Below are 27,598 nucleotides of genomic sequence, written 5' to 3' on the forward strand. Positions count from 1 at the left end.
TAACTACAGGGGATCCCCAGGTTACTACAGCGGACCCCGAGTAACTACAGGGGATCCCCAGGTTACTACAGCGGACCCTGAGTAACTACAGGGGATCCCCAGGTTACTACAGCGGACCCCGAGTAACTAAAGGGGATCCCCAGGTTACTTCAGCAGATCCCACAGTCACTACAGCAGATTCCCAGGGTTACGACAGCAGATCCCAGAGTCAGTTGATTCCAAGGTACTAAATATACGAGTAAGTCACTACAGTGGATCCCCAGGGCACTACAGTGGATATCCCCAATGTCACTACAGCGCTCATATCCTTCGGATACTAAATATATCTATTTAGTAGGATCCAAGGGGTACTAAAGATTTCATTGATTCAAAGTTTTTTAGTGGTAGGAAGAGATATTATCTATCCCTAATTTTCTGTCTTTACCTTACCATTTCTTTAGAAATCAGGTTTAGAGTAGTGTAATATCAAGGACACCTGCACCTCATTACGAGACTCAAACAACAGTGTAGTTGTCTAACCAACAAAATCAGAGCTCAATTATAATAAATAAACAACATATATTAGCACATCTCAATGGAAAGATGGATCATAGAAATATGGATTTCAAAAATCAAAATAATTATGAAAACAATCAAAATATAATAATCTAACAAAAATATATTATTAACAATTTAACAAAATATAGAAGATGGTTAATTACCAGCTGATAATTACACACATATACCACAGTAATATAGCTATTGATATGTACATAGTTACTTAGTAACCGAGTCCGTTCAGACTTGTGTTATAAGTTATGGTAACTAAGGTTAAAGTTTGATTACCAAAGAGATTTATATTGTTAACCTATCTTTCATGAAAACATGCACTTCACTTTTTACTTACAAAGTAAGTGATATATCCTTATCATATAAGCCATCATTACACTACCACAGCTATCAGCTTTATAAGTAACCACCAACACCAGTTTTAAAGTTAACAAATGTTTCATACACTCGCTATAACATTCCAATAATTACACTCGACATTTTAAAAAATAAATTTGTTGGGATAAGGAATGCCAGTTTAAAATCAGCCACTTGTGTCCACATTTTCACAAACATTCAATACAACTTTTAATAAGAATTTCAAATACAAGTACCCTAATAAATCCTCAAACACTTTCACACAAAATATTACCTTAACACTAGCATGCTATAAGAACTCATCTAACACCTATACGCTTCAGAATTACACAGCAGCTATTCTTGTACCCTAAGAATTTGTACAATTACAAAACATTTGTACACTTACAAAACATTTGTACACTAAGAGTTACATAAACAATAAGAATTTCGCAAACACTTGTAGGCTGAGAATCAACCAAGCACTTAATACACAAAGAATTTCACAAGTACTTGAACATAAAGAGTTACACAAACACTTGTTGACTAAGAATTACAAACATTTGTACAATTACCATATATTTGTACACAAAAACTAATCAAACACTTAATATGCACTTAGACTTACACAATTTTCACATAGAATTACACACACTTGTATAATTAACAAACTTTTGTATATGAAGAATTTTCTGCACATAAACACTAAAGTTAGAGAGCAAATTAATATCCATGGCATTTTTGCTTGGACACAAAAATATATACAAATGTAGCTATATGTAATTTACATAATTGGTCTTGGCCTTCTCAAGAGGTCGTAGGACATTACAAATTAAAATATCTGAATAGTCACAACAGTTTAATTTTCTTGTTGAGGTAATTCAAAAATGAAATAGGTAACCTACAGGTGAGATAGAGGATTACTTGTACAGGTAACATACAGGTAACCTACAGGTGAGATAGAGGATTACTTGTACTGGTAACATACAGGTAACTTACAGGTGAGATAGAGGATTATTTGTACAGGTAACATACAGGTAACCTACAGGTGAGATAGATGATTACCTGTACAGGTAACATACAGGTAACCTACAGTTGAGATAGAGGATTACCTGTACAGGTAACATACAGGTAACCTACAGGTGAGATAGAGGATTACTTGTACAGGTAACATACAGGTAACCTACAGGTGAGATAGATGATTACCTGTACAGGTAACATACAGGTAACCTACAGGTGAGATAGAGGATTACTTGTACAGGTAACATACAGGTAACCTACAGGTGAGATAGATGATTACTTATACAGGTAACATACAGGTAACCTACAGGTGAGATCGACGATTACCTGTACAGTAACATACAGGTAACCTACAGGTGAGATAGACTATTATCCGTGCAGGTAACCTACAGTTGAGATAGAATATTACCCATACAGGTAACCTACAGGTGAGATAGAGGATTACTTATACAGGTAACACACAGGTAACCTACAGGTGAGATAGAGGATTACTTATACAGGTAACACACAGGTAACCTACAGGTGAGATAGAGGATTACTTATACAGGTAACATACAGGTAACCTACAGGTGAGATAGAGGATTACTTATACAGGTAACATACAGGTAACCTACAGGTGAGATAGAGGATTACTTATACAGAGGAGGGGACTAGTCTAATAGTGTCTGATCCTTTACTGCTATTACTGTAACTATTCCATCCTCACTAGTTTGGTTCTTCATCAGTCCGTCTTCCAGATCTTATTAAACATTTCCATAAACGAGTCGTAAATCATAAATGTGATGGCCACGTCCAGGCACACCCTGCTCAGTCGTGGAATAGTCCCTTTGTAAAATCTAAAACATAAAATTATTTAAACATAAAAAGATAACTAAGATAATTTGGGAATAGTTCCTTTGTAATATCCTAAAACAAATTTAAACATAAAAAGATAAATAATTTGTATCTTTATGGCTTATCTGAACCAGATTATTGATGATCCCATGTGAAATTATTTCTTTCCCTTGTAATAATTATAAACGAGTAAAACCAAAACTGCCCTGTCACAATGACTACCCCATTAGCTTGTGGTACAAATGTCCATGTTTTATGGGCTAAAAGAGAAGAATTCCACAGAAAAGAATGCCACACAACATACAGATTATGGAAACACCTGCACTTTCCAATTTAAGAAATTTCAATATAAATTAGTGGCCATATTGAATTTAGGATCTGACTTAAATCAAACTTGAGCAAATACTTATTTCCTTCTATTTTGAAATAATTTCATTAAATTCTAAGTATTCCTTATGGAGCTATGAAACTGAAAGCACATACAGTGATAAAATGCATTACAGATAAAGAAGCCATATTGGCTACGTGACACAATTAAGTTTTGGTACTTGGAACCACTAGTTGTTAAAGGAAATCAAGTTAAGAATGAAGCCCTCATATTGATGAAAATTGATGTCGTTCACAGTGATTGATGTAGCCTCAACTGGTACTGACAATTCAGACTAACAATCTCCCCTAGGTACATAATACAACATAGATACTCACGCTTTAGGTCCCTCGTGTTTATATATCTTCACTGCACAATCCCACGTGTTCTTGTACTTATGAGCATCTAAGCCCTGAAACACAAAAATTATTTTCAGTGTCAAGAAATTTCATTTAAAGTCGCATATTAGGATAAAATAGTTACATTAGCATTGTTACAGTAGTGCTATTCTTCAGACAAACAGGTATAAATATAATTGTAACAATCACAGAAACAGGCAATTATCACTACATAATCAAAATCATGGTTAAATTATTTGTGAGATATATATCGTTCAGACCTCAAAGCATATGTAATAATTTTTATTTTTATTTTTTTATTCAAATCTATAAAGTTTATTCACTTGAAACAATTGCAAAACAACGCAAATTATCATCTTTTGATCAGACTTGCTGGCCTTGATGAAAGCAAGAATGTGATTTTACTTTGGGAGCTAGGAAACAGCAGTATACAGAGAAAACCAACATAGTCGGACAGATGAACCCAGGATCTGTGCACAAGTCACCGGTCCAGAATGGGTATAGCAGACAGGAGAGAGAGCAAAGGAACATCAAAGAAGTTCGGGGGGAAAAAGCATTAAACATGGGTAAGAATACAAACTTAAAGAATCGGAACATTACTTTCCCACACTGACAAGTCTGTGGGAAATACCACCTTCAGAATAGTAAACCAGGTCTAGATTATATGATTTCTTCTGTCAGTATCTTATATTACCTGCATTCTAGTTTTGATAACATCAACAGGTGTATTTCCGAATACAGAGGCAGCCCCAGCTATAGCACCAAATGAGCCCACGACCAAGGTGGGCACTTTAACATTAGGGTCTCCTTCACGGTACCAGTTCTTAAGTGTCTCCATGACAAAAAAACGTATTGCCTGGTTACTGCCTTGTTTAATGATGGTGGGAGTAAGGCCTTGCCATAGTGAGAAAAAACCTGAAATTTCAAAAGAAAATTTATATTGTTATTCATGGACACAAAGGTGAAATCATTTCCATATATATTTTGCCTACCTTGAACTTACTTCTTATTGTAATGATACCAAAATAATGTTTAAAGTTGCAATTGTAAAGAATCTATTTTTACAGTAAAATCAAAGTGTAAAAATCAAGTACATAACTAGACACAATTTTTACAATGCATTTTCTTAACCCATGTATGCTTTTTAATGTATTAGAGACGACGACGACGACGACGTCACCGCCACCGCCACCGCCATCACTGTCACCGTCATCATCATCCCGGACAGTAATATTTAATCAAACTTCATTTATTTCATGAAAATTATCAATCACCCGAATGGAAGAATGTGTGTGTGTGTGTGTGTGTGTGTGTGTGTGTGTGTGGGGGGGGGGGGTCTTAATGAGGGAGAAAACCAGAGTTCTCGGAGAATACCCTGGTACCCAGGTAGACGGCCAGGTGACCCCACACCTGTTCAAATCCGATCGGGGAGTTGATCACCGTCACGGTGGGTCTGAGTGACTAAATGAAAGGCAAATGTGTTACCACTCTGCAATCCATCCACTTATATCATAATCACTGTGCTTGTCCCAGAAAGAAATACACAGGGGAAATTATGATCATTGGAGGAAGCTAGACAACTTGGAGAAAACCCATATGGGTAAGCATGTCTGTCTTCCATACATTTTCATGTCCAATCGAGGAATAAAACCCCAGTCTTTTGGATAAAGTAAAGTATGATATCCATTTTGACCTATGACCTCTGTAGATTACAGTAACATACCATAGCTCCTGATTATCTGACTACAGCCATGGTAGAAGCCTTTGAATCGAGGGTTGGCTGATGTTTGGTCATTAATGAACTTGACCTTGAGTGTTTCCATAGGGGTCACAGCCATGATTGCTTCACACACACCCGCACCTGTAATAAATCAACAATATCTTGTTCATTCACGATAAAACTTATTTAAAATTCAGCTAAATAAATAAAAGTTAGATCAGACCACTTTAAAAATCTGAGTCATTATCTAAAATCAATCTATATATAGCCTGCTATTGGGTAAGTGGAACACATGTAACAGTTTAACGAACATATAGAGTTACTAGACTAGTGTATTAATTTAAAATTAATCCTCAACAGATATGAATCTCATGACCTTGAAAGTAGGTCAAGGTCATAAAGTAGGTCAAGGTCATTTCTTCAGGAACAATTTATATACATGTATATAACACAATATTAGCATCTGTAAGTGTTCTTAAAGTGTAACTATGGAGTTACCCCCGTATTTGTTCAAAGTGAAACTTTGACGGATGGATCAAAAGACAACAGAAGCTGTATGTAACATAGTGTGAGCTAGAAAGACTCACTGATTACTGTTGGGCACCTGCTTTCTCTAGATGTTAAACTCTTCTTAACAACAGGCCCAGTGGCCTAACTAATAATACTCAAAAAAAACTTTTGATTTTTGGTGTCTTATTCTCATCCAGAAATCAATATTTATGCATTAAAGCTAGTATTAACTTCATCATCATTTATTTTTACTGAATACTTACAAAGAATTCTAATTTATGTCCAGACGGTCAAACTTACCCATTCCACACAAAGCTCGCTTAGATGGGGCCAAATTTCCCTTTTCATCTACATTAAGACTTTTAAATTGTTCAAAAGCACCAAACCTAGAAGAAAAGAAAACACATATTACCAATTGCTAACAGACATAATTATTAAATGATTTGTAAATCAAGGCCCATTATAATTCAGCTTCTGGCAGAAATCATACAGAAATCAATCAGGATGAATAAATAGAGTAGAGTCTCGCGGGTTTCCGACAAACTATAGAACACAGTCTCATGGGAAACAGGTTTCCGACAAAGATTAGAATAGACTGTCTCATGGGTTGCTGATGAAGAAATAGATGGAGTCTAATGGGTTTCCAACCAACAATAGAACAGAGTCTCGTGGGTTTCTGACAAACAAGGAAAACAGAGTCTCATTTCATGGCCCTTATTTATAGTTTGAAGTAATTTTGTAAGAAAAAAATTACATTATAACATTTAAAGACACCTTGCAGTGTGTACTTCTTAATAGGATCATGTTATAATTATTCTACCAGATCCTTTCAACTTATCAGACAATATGCACAAAAAGCTGATACTGCAGTGATTATGGAGAGGGTAAAGGTCACCAGGATGACTAATTGATGTCACTAATGTTTTGTACCATGTAAACATACTAAACACATAGATGTATCATTATTACACATCCGAGACTGCAAGATTGGACATCAATGATTGATACAAATATTGATTTCTTCCGATAGAATTCCAACACCTTAAACAGCTGTAACCTGTATAACCAACACAGCTGTAACCCGTAATACCAACACTGTCTGTCGAGTCAATTCCAGACACATATCAGGAAATGTCTAACACAATCAATGTTCCAGGGTTTGTAGTGGGTTATAATGGTTACTAATTAAAAGCATTTGTGCTTGAAATGTTCTTATCCTGATAATCAATTTCTCTTGCGGGTCTCGGTAAAATATCAATAGAGTTGTGGATTTAAAGAATCTGACACAAAATGAGACTCCTGACTTGGTCTAAGAGAGAAAACAGGGTTAGTTATCAATCTTCAACCACTGGTCAATACAGCTACTGAGTAAAGCCATTTAGGAGAAATGTCCAGTTTCTCAACCTCGATCAGCACCAACACCACTGACATTATATTCTTGTCGTGATTTGACTGTATATTGTGTAGAGTAACAACCAAAGCTGTCTACTACATATAACATATTCGAACATCGATTAACTGACAGGAAACATGGAGTTTAGATGTTTTACACCCAGACACTGGACAAGAATTGTAATATAGAAATATATGTGTAATAAGGAGGAATAATGAAAAATACCCAGCCTTCTCTTGGCTGGGTCTCAAACTTAAAGTATAAGTGACCTCTCCCTCTCAAGGCAAACATCCTATCACTAGGCTAAAGGGAAATTCTTCCTAGTCTGAGCTAGTAATGTGACCTTTACACTCATAATGGTCAGTATATAGGTTAAACTTTACAGTGATGGTCAGTATAGGTAACACTTTACAATGATGTATTTACTGTAGATCATAAAAATGTTTGACAATGTGTGATAATGGCCCAAACTGTCTGTTCCACGAGACATATATACCCTGTCAATTTTCCCTCTAGTCCCACTTCTTTCAGATATCTTTATTACCGATAAATCACTTATGTAGAATGCATTGATATTGGTACGACTATCAGCCATGATTATGTTGTATTTTGTCAGAATATTATCACAATTTAGTCATTGTTTTATCATAGATTTTTGCAAACTTGATTAATTCAAACTAAAGGCAGCTGTAATGCATACTTCTCTTATTCGACCTGATGAGCGCACCTGCCTCTAAAAGTGCACCTTCACCTCACCTTTTCTCAAGAAAAGACAATAAGTGTGCTGATTGAAACATATATACTGAGTTAAACCTGCCTTAGGGACCACCTGAATTAAACGACTCCCTCTCATATGCGACCATATTTTTTTCCTCCCAACTTTATTTACTATACTAGTGACCTGAATTAAGCGACCACCTGTCAGACACGACTAACGACCATCATTTCCGTGTCCCAAATACTGAAAAGCGACTTTTTTCAGTGACTTTCTGAGTTTCATTGACTCCCTCGGAAGGTCACATACATATGTGTATGACAGGTTTGACTGTAAAAAGTTCCCTATCTCACTGATCTGCTAAATTACATAATATTCATGCAGTCTTTAAACCTAAAACTCTGGGTAGTTTTTGCTACATAAAAGTAGGTATGACATGTAAATTAAAAACTATATTTTCCACACAGATTTCAATAGAAAACTTTTCCCATGTCCTGCATTGTTTTATTACGCACACCACATTAAATGTGTTTTTGTAAGCACAATGCACTTATCAGTCTTGAAAAACACAATATTGAACGGCCTATTACATGTATGTGATATTAACAACCGTATCTGACATGATAATCTTGTTGGAGAATACTGTGTATAGTACCCAGACAAAATAATAGTTAACATCATGTTATACAGTTCTACATCAACACAGCTATTGACTACAATAGCAACACTGATCACATTTTGAATGCACTGTGTTACTCAATATAAGCATTATGTCAAGTTGGTGTACTTTTTTGACGAGGCTGCAGTATATTCCTTTACCTAAGTTTTCATAAGGAATCAAACTTGGTGCATTTCTACAGTCTGAATTATTGTTATACACAAAAGTCACATTTATATATAACACTAAACACACGATAGACAGGAAATGATTTTTTCATTGATAAAGTCCTCGGCTAATACAGTATTAACCTTACAATAAAAGTTGGAGCTATTAATAAACCTGACAGTGACGTGTGGTCAATGAGCCAGAACTACGCTGGCGAGACTGGTATGTTCAGACAAGGGCCCAATGGGCCCAAATCGCTCACCTGCAATGCAGTGATCTTTTCATATATGATCCTGCAGTTATTTGAAAGCATGCTACAGGACCAATATAATGTCTCTTTGCACTTTGGCTTTTCACTAAAAGTCATTTAAAGATTTAAGCATACTTGATCGACGTGACCTTGAATGTGAGTCAGGGTCATTCATTTGAAAAAACATGGTAGCCCTTCACCCCAGCATGCTACAGACCCAATATTAACTCCATGGGACTCTTGGTTATTGAGAAGAAGTTGTTTCAAGATTTTAGCCTTTTTGACTCCTGTGACCTTGAATGAAGGTCAAGGTCATTCATCTGAACAAACTTGGTAGCCCTTTACACCAGCAATTTACAGACCCAATATCAACTACCTGGGACTCTTGGTTATTGAGAAGAAGTCGTTTAAAGATTTTAGCCTTTTTGACTCCTGTGACCTTGAATGAAGGTCAAGGTCAATCAATTGAACAAACTTGGTAGCCCTTTACCGCAGCATGCTACAGACCCAATATCAACTCCCTGGGACTCTTGGTTATTGAGAAGAAGTCGTTTAAAGATTTTAGCCTTTTTGACTCTAGTGACCTTGAATGAAGATCAAGGTCATTCATTTGAACAAACTTGGTAGCCCTTTATCCCAGCATGCTACAGGCCAAATATTAGGTCTTTGGGACTGTTGGTTATTGAGAAGAAGTCGTTTCAAGATTTTAGCCTTTTTGACTCCTGTGACCTTGAATGAAGATCAAGGTCATTCATTTGAACACACTTGGTAGCCCTTCACCCCAGCAATTTACAGACCCAATATCAACTCCCTGGGACTCTTGGTTATTGAGAAGAAGTCGTTTCAAGATTTTAGCCTTTTTGACTCCTGTGACCTTGAATGAAGGTCAAGGTCATTCATCTGAACAAACTCGGTAGCCCTTTACACCAGCATGCTACAGACCCAATATCAACTCCCTGGGACTCTTGGTTATTGAGAAGAAGTCGTTTAAAGATTTTAGCCTTTTTGACTCCTGTGACCTTGAATGAAGGTCAAGGTCAATCAATTGAACAAACTTGGTAGGCCTTTACCGCAGCATGCTACAGACCCAATATCAACTCCCCGGGACTCTTGGTTATTGAGAAGAAGTCGTTTAAAAATGTTAACCTTTTTGACTCCAGGGACCTTGAATGAAGATCAAGGTCATTCATTTGAACAAACTTGGTAGCCCTTTATCCCAGCATGCTACAGGCCAAATATTAGGTCTCTGGGACTGTTGGTTATTGAGAAGAAGTCGTTTCAAGATTTTAGCCTTTTTGACTCCTGTGACCTTGAATGAAGGTCAAGGTCATTCATTTGAACAAACTTGGTAGCCCTTTACCCCAGCAATTTACAGACCCAATATCAACTCCCTGGGACTCTTGGTTATTGAGAAGAAGTCGTTTAAAAATGTTAGCCTTTTTGACTCCAGTGACCTTGAATGAAGGTCAAGGTTATTCATTTGAACAAACTAGGTAGCCCTTCACCCCAGCATGCTACAGACCCAATATCAACTCCCTGGGACTCTTGGTTATTGAGAAGAAATTGTTTAAAGATTTTAGCCTTTTTGACCCCTGTGACCTTGAATGAAGGTCAACGTTATTCATTTGAACAAACTTGGTAGCCCTTCACCCCAGCATGCTACAGGCCCAATATTAGGTCTCTGGGCCTTTTGGTTATTGAGAAGAAGTTGCTTGAATGGAAAAGTTGACGCCGGACGGACGACGGGCGGACAACGGACGCCGCGCCACGGCATAAGCACACTTGCCCTTCGGGCAGGTGAGCTAAAAACTACTGTAAAGAGAGGTTTAGTTTTATTTTGCTTAACGTCTGATTAACAGCCAGGGTCATTTAAGGACGTGCCAGGTTTTGGAGGTGGAGGAAAGCTGGAGTACCTAGAACAACCACCGACCTTCAGTCAGTACCTGGCAATTGCAACTGCCCCACTTGCAACCCAGAGGTGGAGGGCTAGTGATTAAGTGTTAGGACACCTTTACTGCTCGGCCACCATGGCTCGGGAGGGGGTCCTTTATAATAGAAGGCTGGAATCATTATATGGTATTATTATTAAAGAAGGATTTTGCTGAGACTGAATTATTTGGCCAGTATGGACAGAATTCTGATTTTGAGAAAGATTGTATGGTTAAGAGATAGAGGCCAGATTTATGAGAGAGGTTCGTTTTAACTGGTTTAGAGAGAGGTTGAATTAAGAGAGAGGTCAGATTAGTGAGAGGTTGGTTTACCTAATGGCCTGGTTAAGAGAGGTCAGATTAGTGAGAGGTTGCTTTACCTAACGGCCTGGTTAAGAGAGGTCAGATTAGTGGTTGGTTTACCTAATGACCTGGTTAAGAGAGGTCAGATTAGTGGTTGGTTTACCTAATGGCCTGGTTAAGAGAGGTCAGATAAGTGAGAGGTTGGTTTACCTAAAGGCCTGGTTAAGAGAGAGGTCAAATTAGTGAGAGGTTGCTTTACCTAACGGCCTGGTTAAGAGAGGACAGATTAGTGAGAGAGTTGTATTACCTAACAGCTGACTTTGGTATAGAGCCTGCCAGCAGTACACTGAGGCCTCTGTATAAACCTCGGACACCATGTTCGCTGACAGTGACCTTTACACAGTTGACTGGTCCGGTGTAACGCTTCGATGCCCCTGACCGCTCGTCAAGTTGCAGTTGTGTCTTGACATACTCAGTAGGGAATGTAATACAGATCTCTAGTCCTCCAGTAATACCTCCTACAAAACATAAACACACCAACTTTAATAGGTTCAAAATGTCTCCTTGTAAGTGTACATGATTATGTATTAATGAAACAAATTGGTACATGTTATTATTATTAATTATAACCTCAGTGATGTTTCTTTTAAAGATCAAACAGATTTTTTGGTGCTTCCATTATCAAAATAATATCACACACAGCATATAGCTGTTAAAACAAATCTGGATAGATTTGAACTTTGGATTAAAAATGTCTAAAGAAATCCATGACATGCTTCACTGAATCTGTTATATTAGTGCTTCTTTGAGCAACAAAATAAATACCCATTACCAGTAATATCTCAAAATTTATGTATAAAACATTTAATTGCTATGAGACTAGCTATATATAGCTACATAAGGGATTTGTATTGGATTAACATAAAACACCTATCAATTATATTATTTGATATATATATAGAATTATAATTGTATTCCCTTTATCTGACATTTCAGCATTTTGTAATTAATTTCACAGCTGACATAAATACATGAAAATCAATTATTGCATTATAAAAATGTTTTCAAACCTTTACACTAAAGCATATCACAGATCTATAATATAGCTGGCCTTGAGTTACAGGGTGACTGAGGAGGGAATATCTATTATATACAGTGTTGTGTACGCTCATGTATACTCAATCGCTACTCAACCAAATTGTCATACGGTACCATACAAATCATGTCATCTAAAGCAAAGGACTGATACTTCCTTCATAACACCACACACCCTCATCATCAAATTGGAGAATATATATATTTATCCTGCAACTGCCACCGCATTGTCGGAATACACCCACCGTATATATTTTTGCTGTATACGGCAGTGACGGAAAACAGCTGTATTTTGGAATCTTAGCACGTGCGTCAGTTCGACTGACCTACTTCAAAGTGAAACTACGTTTGAAAGGCGAACATATTTCTGTCATTTTTGACACCGTTTCACTTCAAAATGATTATTTTTGATGATTATTTTTATGACTGTTGCAGGATAAATAGAATACATGGTTAGTGTCTTAAATATATAAGCTGTATTTTTGGCTCGGGACAGAATCTTTACCCTTGCCAAAATACAGCTTATATTTTAAGACACTGACCATGTATTCTCTATATATGTCCCAATCCTGAGACTGAGATGCACTATAACCATGGTACACATTGCCTATTCTCACAGTAATTGTTTATATTATATATATGTCCCAATCCTGAGACTGAGATACACTATAACTATGGTACACATTGCCTATTCTCACAGTAATTGTATATATATGTCCCAATCCTGAGACTGAGATGCACTATAACCATAGTACACATTGCCTATTCTCACAGTAATTGTTTATATTATATCTTCTAAATTGTGACAATAGTCTTTAAAACAATCTTATTTTATAGCTCTTTTATTGTTTCTCATTTTAATTACTGCCCTTTAATTTTACATCTTTGTTCCCATGAAGAATTGCAAAGATTCCCTAAATGTCATAAACTGCAATCCCATCAGCTAACACTTAGACGTGATAGACAAGTATATTTTTTGAATTTTTTGGCACAGCCATAGAATATTCTATTGGCCACGGATATGACGCGACAGGTGGAGTAGTCTCAGGTCAAGATGAAGTATGTGATTGGTCAATGTATAGCAGTAAATGCAAAATATAGAAATGCAGTTAAAAAGAAAAAGTTAAAATTGAATGCAAGCTGAATAAGTGGATGTATCTTTCCAAATGACACATTAATAAAATTATATTCCTGATTCAAATGCTGATATAATTTTATTATCCGTGCTGAAACACATTAAATTTATTTCACCAGCACTTTTTTAACCACCATCATTAAAACTATGCCATTTATCTTTTTTAAAGATATTTCTTGTTTGATATTTTTTTCTATGATTAATATATTTGGTTTCTTGGTTTATTTTGTTTAACGTCCTAGTAACAGCCAGGGTCATTTAAGGACGTTCCTGGTTTATTATAATGTAATTATAAGCTACTCTCAATTCACAGACTTAAACCCAAGAAATACTGTAATATTCTACATGTGTAGTCATGGTCTGATAGTGTCCTTTGACTTTTCTTTGGGTTAGATTCTGCAGATTGCCCATACATGCTGAAAACCATAAATAAATTGATATGGGTTATAGCCAAGCATCATTCATATGTTTCACCCATTTAATATTTGTTGTTATTGTAGGTGTTCAGTTAATGAATATTACATCTTGTAAGTTGTTAGGAATCAGTAGATCTAGGAAGCCTGAGGGTGACTGTGTTGGCCATTACTGTGTTTACTCAAGTAAGCCCCCTACCCTGGTGCAAAAGTTCAGTACCACATTTATCCTCAAATAAGTCCCCCTTCTCTGGTGTGAAAGTTCAGTACCATATTTATCCTCAAATAAACCCCCACCCTGGTGCAAAAGTTCCGTACCACATTTATCCTCAAATAAGTCCCCCCTTCTCTGGTGTGAAAGTTCAGTACCATATTTATCCTCAGAAAAGCCCTAGTGTAGTTAAGTTACATATTTATCCTCAGTTTAGTATTATATTTATCCTCAAATAAGCCCCATCCCCTAGTGTAAAAATAATTGGGGGGTGATGCATAATAATTAAATAAAATCAGACAGGAATGAACTATTTCATACTGTAATACTGCCATATTTACTCTGGCACTAGCACACAACTATATATACATGAATTTAAACTGACAGTATATATAAAGTACATTAAGGAATTGGGCATCATATTAATGTCATATGAAAACATTTAGACAGATACTGCAAATTAAGCTCATTTATAATTCAGCAGAAGCTGAAGCTTTCAATGTATAACGTACAAAAATAATATTTATAACTATAATATGTTGTTTACAATAATGAGTTGTGTGTGTATAATGTCTAGTGATTCCCATCAGTAACAGTAACCCAATTCTCATTATCTATATGGTTTCTGTGTAGAAGTGCCTTTAGGTTCTCACTTACAGCCTGACACAACAGTATCATATCATTCTGTTTCTGATGCCATATTTACTTAGCAAGACTCCATCTCAATAGAGAGAGCAAAATGAGCTTGTGGTGAAGTGGCCCAATTTCTAGAATCAGAAATATTGCTTAGACAGCCATTTCACTGCAGACTAAATATCGTAATATAACATATAATGAGGTATCGATTGGGTCGTTAACATCTGCGTATGAGGAAAAGACCAATCTCATGTGCCATGGTTTTGTGTAATTCCATTTTGTATCAAGTAACCCAAGCAAAATCTGTTCCCCTTCCCCCAAGGATGTTCCTGACTAAATTGGGTTCAAACCCATTCATAACTTTATGACCTAAGTAGCGATTTAAAGGCATTGCCTCAATTTCCCCTATTGGGCCATGTCCCCTCCGGCCCCTTAGGGGTCAGAGTCACCATTTATGCAAAATCTTATCCCCTTCTGCCAAGGATGTTTCTGGCTAAAATTGGTCAAAATCCAATAAGAACTTTTTGACTAGTAGCGATTTGAAGCAAATGTTGACGGACAGACGGACGGACGGACGCTGCGCCATGACATAAGCTCACCAGACCTTTGGTCCAGGTGAGCTAAAAATGTGTACAGTTGGAATATGAAGGTGACATATCTTAATCGATTGGTATATATACAAAAGATGAAAATCTTGAAACGATTTTTTGTTCTGCTGCTTCAATTTAATTTGTCACTTAATATTGCATGCATATATATATTAAGCATGAAACAGGTTTCACCAAATATCATAATGAATACGACATTTAGACTCAGAAAACTCTTATTTTTCTGTGGGGACTTTATTTCTTTATTATCTTTATTTCTTTAATCTATGATTTACTTTATGTTAAATTTTGATGCTTACTATATCATATATACACAAACTTTTAAAAAGGAAACATTAAAACCGACTTACTTGGATAAAATTATATCATATATACACATACTTTTAAAAAGGAAACATTAAAACCGACTTACTTTGATAAAATTATATCATATATACACATACTTTTAAAAAGGAAACATTAAAACTGACTTACTTTGATATATCAAAGATTATGCCAGTTTTACTATGATGTACTATATCTATTACACAGAGATTATATAAACAATGGATTCAAAGCCAGTCCTTGACTGTGATATCAAGTCAAAAGAGTGATGGTGGAATCACAGCAAACTCCATCTGCAATTCATCATATCCATCAGTAATAATTATATAAAAGCTCATGAGACCAATTGATAAGGTTAAAATTAACTTACAAGTATTTCATGGTCCATTGCCTGCTTATTTGTGTACAACATTTTTATTGAACAATGTGACTAAACATAATGCCAGAAATGGAAACCAAGTAACCATCTTGATAATCCAATCACAGCCATCCTCACAGTATCATTATAACCCAGGAGCCTGTGACAATCCAATCACAGCCATCCTTACAGTAACATTATAACCCAGGAGCCTGTGACAATCCAATCACAGCCGTCCTTACAGTAACATTATAACCCAAGAGCCTGTGACAATCCAATCACAGCCGTCCTTACAGTAACATTATACCCCAAGAGCCTGTGACAATCCAATCACAGCCGTCCTTACAGTAACATTATACCCCAAGAGCCTGTGACAATCCAATCACAGCCATCCTTACAGTTACATTATAACCCAGGGGCCTGTGACAATCCAATCACAGCCGTCCTTACAGTTACATTATAACCCAGGAGCCTGTGACAATCCAATCACAGCCATCCTTACAGTAACATTATAACCCTGGAGCCTGTGACAATCCAATCACAGCCATCCTTACAGTAACATTATAACCCAGGAGCCTGTGACAATCCAATCACAGCCGTCCTTACAGTAACATTATAACCCAGGAGCCTATGACAATCCAATCACAGCTGTCCTTACAGTAACATTATAACCCAGGAGCCTGTGACAATCCAATCACAGCCATCCTTACAGTAACATCATACCCCAGGAGCCTGTGACAATCCAATCACAGCCATCCTTACAGTAACATTATACCCCTGGAGCCTGTGACAATCCAATCACAGCCATCCTCACAGTAACATTATAACCCAGGAGCCTGTGACAATCCAATCACAGCCATCCTTACAGTAACATTATAACCCTGGAGCCTGTGACAATCCAATCACAGCCATCCTTACAGTAACATTTCAACCCAGGAGCCTGTGACAATCCAATCACAGCCAGCCTTTTACTGTAAGATAAATCCCAGGGGCCTGTGACAATTTAATCACAGCCAACTTTACAGCAGCATTATGTACACAGAGTGAAGATACTATATCATTTACTGCCACCCAGCTTATTGATTGAGGAATGCATAGAAACCCCTCCAAGTCTGGTTTGTGCTAAAATTGTCTGTAAACTAGAGAAAACTGCTCTCACAGTGACACTAACAAGCCTAGAGAAAACTGCTCTCATAGTGACACTAACAAGCCTCTGGTGTCTCGTAACTGGTAATACATACAAATGTACTTGGATACTTAGAAGGTATTATATGTAATTCTATCTGACATGCATGATAGCTAAATATGCTCTGGTGTTTTAAGTTCCATATATTATATACCCGGGTAATGTGAATTCTAGCTCCCACAACAACGCAAAAATAATACTGAACAAAAGTTTGAACTTAGTAAAACTGTGTTTGGTCCAGATCTTATTATCATAGCGAGTTGCAATAAATTCACTTTATCAGTTTAATATTTTGGTGCATGGTTAATACATAATAAATATAACACATCAATTTTATGGAACAATTTTTAAATTGTTACCAAATTTCAGGATGCTTTCCCGAAGACATTAATTCAGATATACTCGGGTAACAGCTGCTTTTAAAAAATAAAATTGAATTAATGCTTTAATAATCAAAAATAACAAAGACCAGTTAAAGCTCTGTAAGTCACTCATGATCAATCAAGATTTTAACTTTGGATAATCAAAAATATTTGACGAGGCAAAGATGCTTATTAATGAAAAAAAATATGAAATTATGATTTGGTATATTTTCTATAGATACTGTAACTAAAGTCCTTCAACACTTGAGATATTTGAAATGTTTTCCTCCATCTGGAGCTACAATCACAGCTGAAAGAACTGAATGGGTTAGGGTGATCCATAGAAAAAGTAATATCTTTAATATTATATTCCGGTATATGCTCTGTTGGACAGATGACCAGAACGAAACTTAAATAGCACCACTAATATTTACAAGACCAGACTACACAATACAGACATGGCTGCTAGTCATTATTATAGATAAAATCTCGCTGCTCACTTTTATGTACATATAAATATTCAGTCTAACGTTCTATACACCATAACTTCCTCTATGTCACTTAGAGTATGTGTAGAGTATTCATGTTGAGGTTATAAATGTAAAGTCTCCGCTGATTGGACGACATTTCTAGTGTAGATCCTAAGTCTCATTAAACAGAAATACATATGTAGACATATACTGCCTATATTGTTTATCATCAAACAGTTACATTACGTTTAAGTGTGTATATATATTTGAAACGCAGAGAGATGATTTCACTTCAAACATGACATACACTAATAACAACATGCTCTGACTTGATACTTTTACATTCCATGCTCCACTGGTCACTTTTGAACAATGACGTTTTTCCACCCCTACGTACCTTCTAAATATGGAAGGTTTGTTTACATCTACATATTGCACAGTGGCATGGTGGAAACATACGAAAAAGTGAAACCTCATTTGTGTAAGGATTATCAATACTTGTGTTTTATTTTGTTAGTCTTAAATAGCTTTTAATCAGCTGAAATATTGAGCTGGAAACTGATGCAATCATTTGGGATTTGTTTGCTTGAATAACCCCACTTCAATCACTATTGTTAAGGTTTTTTTGTAAAAATATGTGTTTAAGCTATCTGGAGCACTGTTATATATCAAGCAGGGAGTCACTGCAGGCATCTAAGACTCTGTGAGTGGAAGTGAGTGTGAAAGGTGTGCTGTTTAGACTATGTATAATTATTATACCTATCTGCAACCAGTCTATGGAAAAGACTTATATAGGGTAATCCTGTTGTCTGATCCTATTATTTCATATATATATTTAAAAACTTAACAAATGATAATAATATAATTAAATAATAATTAACTTTCTAATATAATTAGGTTTATTGATTGTATGTATATTGAACATGTAATTGTATATATTTGGAATAATAAAATAATTTTGAATTGAATCTAAGACTCTACTTTTACTTTCAATTGGAGTAACATGAAGTATGTCAATTCTTATCGCCTGAAATTGAACTAGATCTTATTATAGGCTTATTGCAGGACAATGAAGAATCATTCTATAGCCGTTTTTTCTTTCTTTTTTATTAAACGACAATAGATTTTGTGTTTATAACCAGACTTTGACTTATTACCAGGCAACAATTTATTACCAGATGCACAGACTTATTACCATACATGGATTTTCACCAGGCTTTGACTTATTACCAGGCACTGACCTACTGCCTGATAATTTAATAGAGTAAATGCAATCCTCACATACATAAATGTGAATAAAATAGTCTTAAGTCCCCCCCTTTGCAGTGTATATATGAATGAGTCAATGACATTGGGGACTAATATATATTTTATGCATGACGTGCATACTGACCACAAAGTTTGTTGCATGCATTACTTTATTTCTGAGGTTGATAAAATCAGTCACTGACCTCACTAAATGGTGATAATTGTATCATTTGCCTCATGTTAATAAGTAGTAGGCGGCTGCCTCAACTTGATTATAGGTTCGTTAACAGAACTTTTAACGAGTCAGTACTGTCAGTAATGACACATACATCGCTAATGAACACATTTCAAACAAATCATTATGACAGAAAATCAATTTTGACTTGGACAAATTATCTGAGTATGTCCCAAGGCTTCCAATTAAATCTTCTTTACAAAAGATTCAATAACGATATTTTATACTACACACAAACAGAGACACATATTTATATATATCATACAGGAAGTTGGTGTGTTTCAGTTATGTCATCGAAGCACATTATCAAAATTTAAAGCGGTCATAAATTAAACAGAACTATTTTGTGACATTGGATATACCCAATTTACATGTGTTAACATGAATTGTGTAGTGAAGTACAACATTAATAGCCCAACGGGAATTAATGTTCCATGCTAGAGACGGTGACACAGTTTTGGTGACTGTGTCACAGTTATAGGATTAAGCATCAATGTGTCAGGTTTGAAAAATGATGCGTTACAAATTTCCAGGTTTAGTCGTGTCACAGATTTGGGAACTGATGTCAAAGTTCCATCTGAGTAAAGTTAATGGGATTGATGTGTCAAAAGTTTTGGGAACTGATGTTCTTTAAACTTGAGATTTCTAGACCATGCACACTTGTAATGAGCTATATAAATAAGAAACAAAATAGCAATATAAAATCAATATCATCCTTGTTTCTCGATCCATTAATTCGTTTAAAATCTGTTTGTATGCATTTCCTAGTGTAGATTTAACAGGGAGAAGAGATGCCTAACAAGCTGTTACTGCAGACTAGAGATGCGGAACAGCTCGCAAGGGGAAAGGAATACAGCTCGCTGGGGAGAACCGCCGTCAGATCAATACAGAGACAGCCGATCTCTGTCCTTCCCGATCAATGTCCCTCCCTACGTGGGTCAATCAATCACTCCACAAAATACTGGTTTTCACCATTTCTTGCAATTCTACTACTTTAACCAGTGATATGGATTAATACTGCCTGCTTGGTTTAGGATAGGTCTAAGTAGTCGTGTCTTGAACAAGACCTCTTACTCCACTTGGTACAACGTGTAGCAGACAATTTCAGGCTATACATTTCCTGCAACTTGTGCACTTAAACCAATATCTAACAAACATCTTTAAATATTTTGCAAGCTTTTAAATGTGAAATGCTAATTTGAAGCAATATCTTAAAATAAAGTCTTAAAATTTCATTATGTTTTGTTGTCTTTGAAGAATATAACTTAAACAGATAATGATGCTATCTATTTTATAGTGCTGTTGCACTGAATTGTCATAGCCTTGGCAAGTCATCCCACCTATTCTCACTATAACCACCTCAGACTAACAGAGTTGTATCTGACCAACATTGAGAACGTTTTACAATTCTAATCATGCAGAATTATACACAAATTCACAGGTATACTGTTAAAAAATATAAAATTGTAATAAAATACATTGAGCAGAACAAATAAAGACCTATACCAGGTATTTTATCATTATTATTTGATTTATACAGTTTAACAATATCCTGTGACAATTCAAATTCATAATTTTCTTTTCTTAAATGCTTAACAATGACCTACAGCCTGGGTAACAAAACAAAATAATGTTTGATATAAAACACATCAAAAGGTTAACTTCATGGTCTAGCTGGATAAATGCTCTGAACGTAATCATACAGGATATCATTAATTTCTTATCAAAATCTTTGAACATTACAGGTCTACTTAGTACAAAAGATACACAAGATATTAGCACCATTCTACCCAAATAGATGCATTATTATTAGGCGGCACCATTATAGCTGTTTCATCCTTCTGGGGCTCGTGAGCAATGCTTATACATGTATTAGGCCTAAATGTTGTCAGAAGGTGACCAAACACTCAAAATTGATCAGAATAATGCAATCTTAATCAGAATGGGAAGATGCAAAAGTCCCATTAGATTCAATAAATTTTATGATTTTTAAACAAAAGTTCATAATTTTCAATATCACATTTTCTACATATGTGCATAATTATGTGTTTATACTTCCATTAAATTTGATAGATCAGGCACTGTAAAAAGATTAAATATTCCAACTGAGTTGTCATGTCCTAGTTTTTGCCAGCTGATAATCATCCAGCTGACCTTGAACTCCAGATATTAAACCTTTACAGGTTCAAGCTAATTTACTGAACACTCCCAAATGTACAATTACATCTGACACCGTTGTCACTGTTGTAGTGAGAGTTAATTCAAAAATATGACTGAACCCTATTCACCAATGCTGAGTCAAAGAAAGCTGTGATAAAATTTTCAGTAAATTTAGAACTTCCTTTTAATGTCAATTTACATATCATCCTCTGCAGACTTTAGACTGTAAAGACAGATTGTCTTAGGTTTCTATCACCAGAAAGGGAAAGCTGACTTGATATGGTATCTACCAGCAGTATTTAAAGGAACTCTTATGTCTTTCATTGACCATAATTCAGACGATATACCGGTAGCATGGTCAACTCCGACGTGTATGATTTTAGATGGTTAATTTTCTTTTTCCAGTGTTAAGTTTTTTGGAGGAATATAGTTAAATTTAATGACTGCTTTTAAAATCAGTAGATTTTTTTTTTGATCTAAATTGTATTTATGAGAATATCATTTAAATAGGTTTGTTAAACGAAATATTGATCTACATAGATCTATACATTTTCTATGCTGATGAGTTATTGACAAATTAATGTCGTTTTGAAACAAATTTGCAACACCTCTGTTGCTGTGGAAATACATATATGTTTTTTGTTTTGTTTATCCTATGTAATGGATAATGTAACGAAGCAGGTCTGGCAGAACATTGGAGAGGCAATAAAGGAAAAGTAATGATGGGACTTGATGGTTAAAGGGAAGGTTTAGACAAAGGCTGCCATTATATCTATCTTTATAGTGTTAACATTCCAAATCTCAAGTTATGTAGATGGTAGCACCTCATGTAGATGGTTGCACCTAAGAAGAGTATTCACAGGCCAAGAAATAACCAACATATGCCATGGTAGTAATTACTTAACTACATGTAACACACAATAATGTTCACCTACACACAGTGAGAACTCAGAAAACTGAAATATTAAATAAGTATATCACAGTGATGAACATCCAGTAACAAAAAAGACAAATGTCTGGTACAAATCTGGTGTTCTAACAGAGAACACTTGCTGCACCATAATGTGGCAACCACATTGAATTCACAGTCTCGTAACGACATTGTGAAATTATGTATAATTAGTAAATGTGTACTCTACAGGTAGGGTGTAGTAACTACTACCTCCACTGCATAAAAAGTACAACCCCTTTTCTTCCTAATGTCTACCTTAACACTGCCAGACTTTCGGGCTTTAGTAGAGCAATTGCCCTTGAGAAGGCCTTTGGTTATGTCCCCTGGCCGATATGCTTAACAGCTAGAGTCTATAAAAATGGTAGTTCATACTCATGCTTTAATTAGCACTTATAATTAGCATTTTGGGAGTATGATAATGTTCACCTGTTTCAGTATAATGTTGGGTGTCTTCAGCAGTATGCCTAGCTAAGGGAACATGAACATTCCATCACATTCTACAACACACAAACACTCACCATACATGCATCTAACATATATGACAAGGGAGGCCGTCTTTAAAATACTTTAGCTTTTGACAAGATGTTTAACAAGGGAGGCCATCCTTAAAATACCATAGCTGTTGACAGGATGTTTAACAAGGGAGGCCGTCCTTAAAATACCATAGCTGTTGACAGGATGTTTAATAAGGGAGGTCAAACTTAAAATACCATAGCTGCTGACAAGATGTTTAACAAGAGAAGGCCGTCCTTTAAAATACCATAGCTGTTGACAAGATGTTTAACAAGAGAAGGCCGTCCTTAAAATACCATAGCTTTTGACAAAATGTTTAACAAGGGAGGCCGTCCTTCAAATACCATAGCTGTTGACAGGGTGTTTAACAACCAAACTTAGCTATTAGTGAAAGGGAACATGCATGATGCTGGCAAAAACAGTTGATGGTGAAAAAAAAAACTGTTTCAAGGAATAAAACAACTTGGTGGATAATGATTCAAAATGCCGTTCATGTCACTGTCTGGAGAGATCATGAAAATCAATACAAAATGCTTTTAAAACTAATATTTTTGTCAATAGCAAAGCCATTTAGACTCGAGATTGAAGCTTGGTCTAGATGCTGTATCCATGTGTCATGGAATTCTCGGCTAAACATAGAACACAGACTGATCGTTACATCTCGACCCTATAACTACCATCAAAGGTTATACTGTTTCCTTCAATCGATACCACCACAAATCTTATCAACTATTCTTCTAAAAGCCAAAGAAATGTAAACTACCCATACATGTATGAATTTGGTTGTTTGCATAAAGGGTGATATTTAGTTTTTGAACCATATTTGTTTCCATGGTTACTGAAAAATTATGAGAAATGAAAACCACTCCATACCAAAGGACACCGGACCAGAGCAATGCATGTACCAGGTTTCGTGAAGTTTATTAATTGGTTTTGGAGTTATGCTTTGGAAACAGAGTCTGACACACACTCACATACCAATTTAAATGTGTTTTGTGGGGAACAAAAAAGACCCATCTAGCTCTTGGTGAGAAATGGCCACCCAATAACAAGATTGAAAAATTGCTTATTAGGCAGAGCGAATTAAGGACCACAGATGAAGGGGGATTTGAACTGCCCACCAGAATTTGACAGGTTCGCTATGGATAATAAATGTTTCTAGAAAGGAAAATGATAAAAGTGATGTAAAATGTGTTATAATCCATAGTCTGCAATATTAATATAAGTCTATTACCAGCGATACTATGTCAATGTTATCTAGTTGAGTTCATTACAGCACCTGGTAATATTTACATTTTTGACAGACACTAAATGATCAGCTGCTATAAAAATTCACACCCTTAATTATACCCCTGAAAGTCACAGGATTTACACAATATCCATATGAAAAACATGTCCAATTTTCAGGGAAAAGACTCTCAAGATGAATATTAAGTATATATTGACAATTTTCTTCCCCAACAACTCATTATTATCACACTAATAAGTATTACATATTTATTTTCAACATACAAAAATCGCATGTCTCATATAATTTTAAAGGTAAAAGAAAGTTTCATATATATTTTACAATTAAATAACAATTAAAACAGGCGAAGATTTTGTGAGTAAATATCATAGATCTTATGCCTCTAAAAAGTATAATATTATTGTTATAATGTACATAAACTGTGTCTTGCAGTAACTTATCTAATACTATTATAATATTAACTGAAATTAATTAGTCAATTTGTTATACATTAGCTCTTGTCTGATTACTTATATCTATATACCTATATCTGATGTGACCTATATGAATGAGACCCTATATATATCTGCTGTGTGTGACAATTTATACAAAGCACTGTTAAGTGTGCCATAGATATATCATCACTGAACAGGTTTTTTTATGCAAGGTTCGTCACCTTTCCTTCCAAAAAGGCACACAGTTTGTCACAAACTAAAAGGTCATACAAACTAGTACTATATGCTCATCAAACATAAGGTTGGTGTTCTCTAGACTCATCATACATAGGGTGGATATTCTCTAGACTCATCATACATAAGGTTGATATTCTCTAGACTCATCATACATAGGGTTGATATTCTCTAGACTCATCATACATAAGGTTAGGCTCATCAAACATAAGGTTGGTGTTCTCTAGACTCATCATACATAAGGTTGATGTTTTCTAGACTCATCATACATAAGGTTGATATTCTCTAGACTCATCATACATAAGGTTGGTGTTCTCTAGACTCATCATACATAAGGTTGGTGTTCTCTAGACTCATCATGCACATAAGGTTGATGCATTAGTTCTCATAAGAGTGATACAGGGTGATTCATTGGTTGCTACCAGGGGGAAGTTCACAAATAAAATGATCATTTATGCATATATATTATTATGATCAATTATGCTATTTGGAACCTTGATATTTAAATAATTAGAAAAAAATAAACAGGACGTGAAATAAACACTTGTAGACTTTGGTCAGAGTTATAACTTAACATTAAATCTTTAAGCACTTTTTTCACCTCAATTGTTTAAACAAAGGTGGTTGAGACTGTAATCTTGAGTCATGCACTGTAATGGCCAGACATGAATTATTGTCTTCAACCCGGACAGCTCAGTTTTCTGTTTGTCATCCTGGTTTTGAATCTAAATCCTGTTTAGTGTTTACTAAGTCAGTTTACTCAGAATTCAAGATCAACAAACAGTTATAACCAAGTATTCTGTAACCTGAGTCTTGTGTACAAAGGAAGTATGTAAGGTGTAGAGCGAAAATTACAATGACTATAATAATAGCACTACAGGTTCTATAGGGTTCAGTGGTGATCATTATTAGAATATTCTCTTCCGGGTAGTGGTTGACTTGCATACCTACAGCTGTATTACCCTGTCATTAATTTTACATGATATTTTAGTCAGTACCGCCATTCATACAAGATGGGTTGACCGAACCTGAATAGTTTCTAAAGCTGGGGACTGATTTATACAGAGCTGGGATGTTTAACAAACAATGAATTAAGTGATTTATATATCTTATCCCCAAAAATGATTTATAAATACTTAGTGTGATATCCTGTATAGCAGTATTGGTTCATCTACATTTTTCCTTTTTGGATTCATTTATATACTTTTATATAAGAATTTAAATCAGGTAAAATACTAAATAAAAAAAAAACTATTTACACATAAATTATAAATGTACTAAGTTTACCATGATGGTAAGGTTGTCTTTACTGTGTTAATATACTAGTCAACCATACATCAACAACTTTACACTTTTGTAATATTCCTAGCTACTACACAATGTAAATCTTACGATGTGATGATAAGCCCACTGGGTTAGTTTACTACTACAGCACTTATGCTAACACTGGTTCAGCAATCAGTTGACCTTGTCCCCATTCATTGTTGAATGATAGGAACAAGGACTTGACCTCGATCAACTCTGGCAGTTGTGAAAAAAAAGTCAGTACAGATAAAACATAGTATTATCTTCTATATCAGCAACTAACACTACAGCTTTTTTATGCCAGACAGGTTACAAATTATGATAATTTCTTTTATTCAAAAAGATGTTTAAGTACGAATTGTTGAAATAATAGCTCTACTAAGCTATTGTTCCGCGATATACAACATTAAATAAAGTTTCTTCAGAATCTGTAATTGTTGATGTCAAAAATATAGCATCATAGATTTTAATCTTCAACGACTGTTATCAGATCTAAGACTTAATAGATTTGGGGGTTTTCCTCTGAGAATCTTGAAAGTTATTATAATATTGAAGGTGGTCAAAATTCAGAGAAAAAATATTAATGAAATCGGTAACTGATAAAATCCTCTGATCATTCAAGTTACATCTAAGCACAGGTCAAGAGTTTGACATTCTATCAGTAAGAATATATCAATCCACAAGAAAATACCCTGTATGGATTTTTATAATTATATGTTCTATTTGATACAATGCACACTGCTGTGATTGTAGAATGTTTTATAATTTTTTTATTTATTTTTTTTATTTCTTGAAAGCTTTTTTCTCTCTTAAATTTACAAATATATAGATAATCACAACTGTAGATGAACTCATGGATTCCCGGAAAGAATAACATAACTAAATAATAATTAGTATTCTTTAGAGTTTATAATTATTATTTAGATCTAGTTTTGTAAAATACAGAAAATATATTTACTATTTTATAAATGACATATCCGCATCAGGGTACAATGTGTGCTTCAGGAGAGAGCACAGGTGGTGATGTCCTATCTATATAGACTAACGCGATAACGCTCAGAAGTAGGTCATGATTGTCAAACCATTTCATCAATTTTGTATGCTGACAAGCACGATGCAACTTTGACACTACATACTGCACTCACCTGCAACTATTCCTTTGCAACTTTTCTGCCAGTTACTCTTCGGTTTTGGAGATATTAGGCTCAATGCGTCGGGCTGACCGTTCGGGACAGCTTTACTCTTGTCCTTATCCATGTTTTGACATGTGGTTTCACTTCAATTCATACCGCCTGTAAACACGTCTGTGAAACGAATGTTCACAAAACAGCATGCAACGTAACTCATTGAAAGGGTCAAA

The 27,598-nt window shown here is 35.4% G+C and overlaps 1 protein-coding gene and 1 long non-coding RNA gene across 2 annotated transcripts; both read right to left on the reverse strand.

Moving 5' to 3' along the window:
• Positions 1 to 623: 623 nt before the first annotated feature.
• LOC117332566 lies at positions 624 to 2,028 on the reverse strand. The gene is made up of 2 exons (XR_004533756.1): positions 1,881 to 2,028; positions 624 to 1,786 (listed from the first exon to the last, which is right to left on the reverse strand). It is a non-coding gene; the product is annotated as an uncharacterized LOC117332566 (long non-coding RNA).
• Positions 2,029 to 2,546: 518 nt separating this feature from the next.
• Positions 2,547 to 27,558, reverse strand: LOC117332562 (putative tricarboxylate transport protein, mitochondrial). Its single transcript, XM_033891525.1, has 7 exons — positions 27,384 to 27,558; positions 11,418 to 11,628; positions 5,996 to 6,081; positions 5,189 to 5,326; positions 4,160 to 4,380; positions 3,445 to 3,518; positions 2,547 to 2,741 (listed from the first exon to the last, which is right to left on the reverse strand). Exons 1-7 carry the CDS (start codon positions 27,493 to 27,495, stop codon positions 2,627 to 2,629), a joined length of 957 nt encoding a protein of 318 aa, XP_033747416.1. The 5' UTR covers positions 27,496 to 27,558; the 3' UTR covers positions 2,547 to 2,626.
• Between the last annotated feature and the right edge of the window lie 40 nt (positions 27,559 to 27,598).

The sequence above is a fragment of the Pecten maximus genome, chromosome 8 (assembly GCF_902652985.1).
Source record: "Pecten maximus chromosome 8, xPecMax1.1, whole genome shotgun sequence".
NCBI lineage: Eukaryota > Metazoa > Mollusca > Bivalvia > Pectinida > Pectinidae > Pecten > Pecten maximus.

Bases quoted from the DNA above. Each gene is read 5' to 3' on its own strand.
- LOC117332562 (XM_033891525.1), bottom strand. From the start codon at position 27,495: ATGGATAAGGACAAGAGTAAAGCTGTCCCGAACGGTCAGCCCGACGCA. The intron at 6,082-11,417 runs GTAATACAACTC...CTTTTCTTCTAG, and splicing joins ATACCAAAGTCAGCTGTTAG to GTTTGGTGCTTTTGAACAAT. The intron at 3,519-4,159 runs GTAATATAAGAT...TTTGTGTTTCAG, and splicing joins TTATCAAAACTAGAATGCAG to GGCTTAGATGCTCATAAGTA.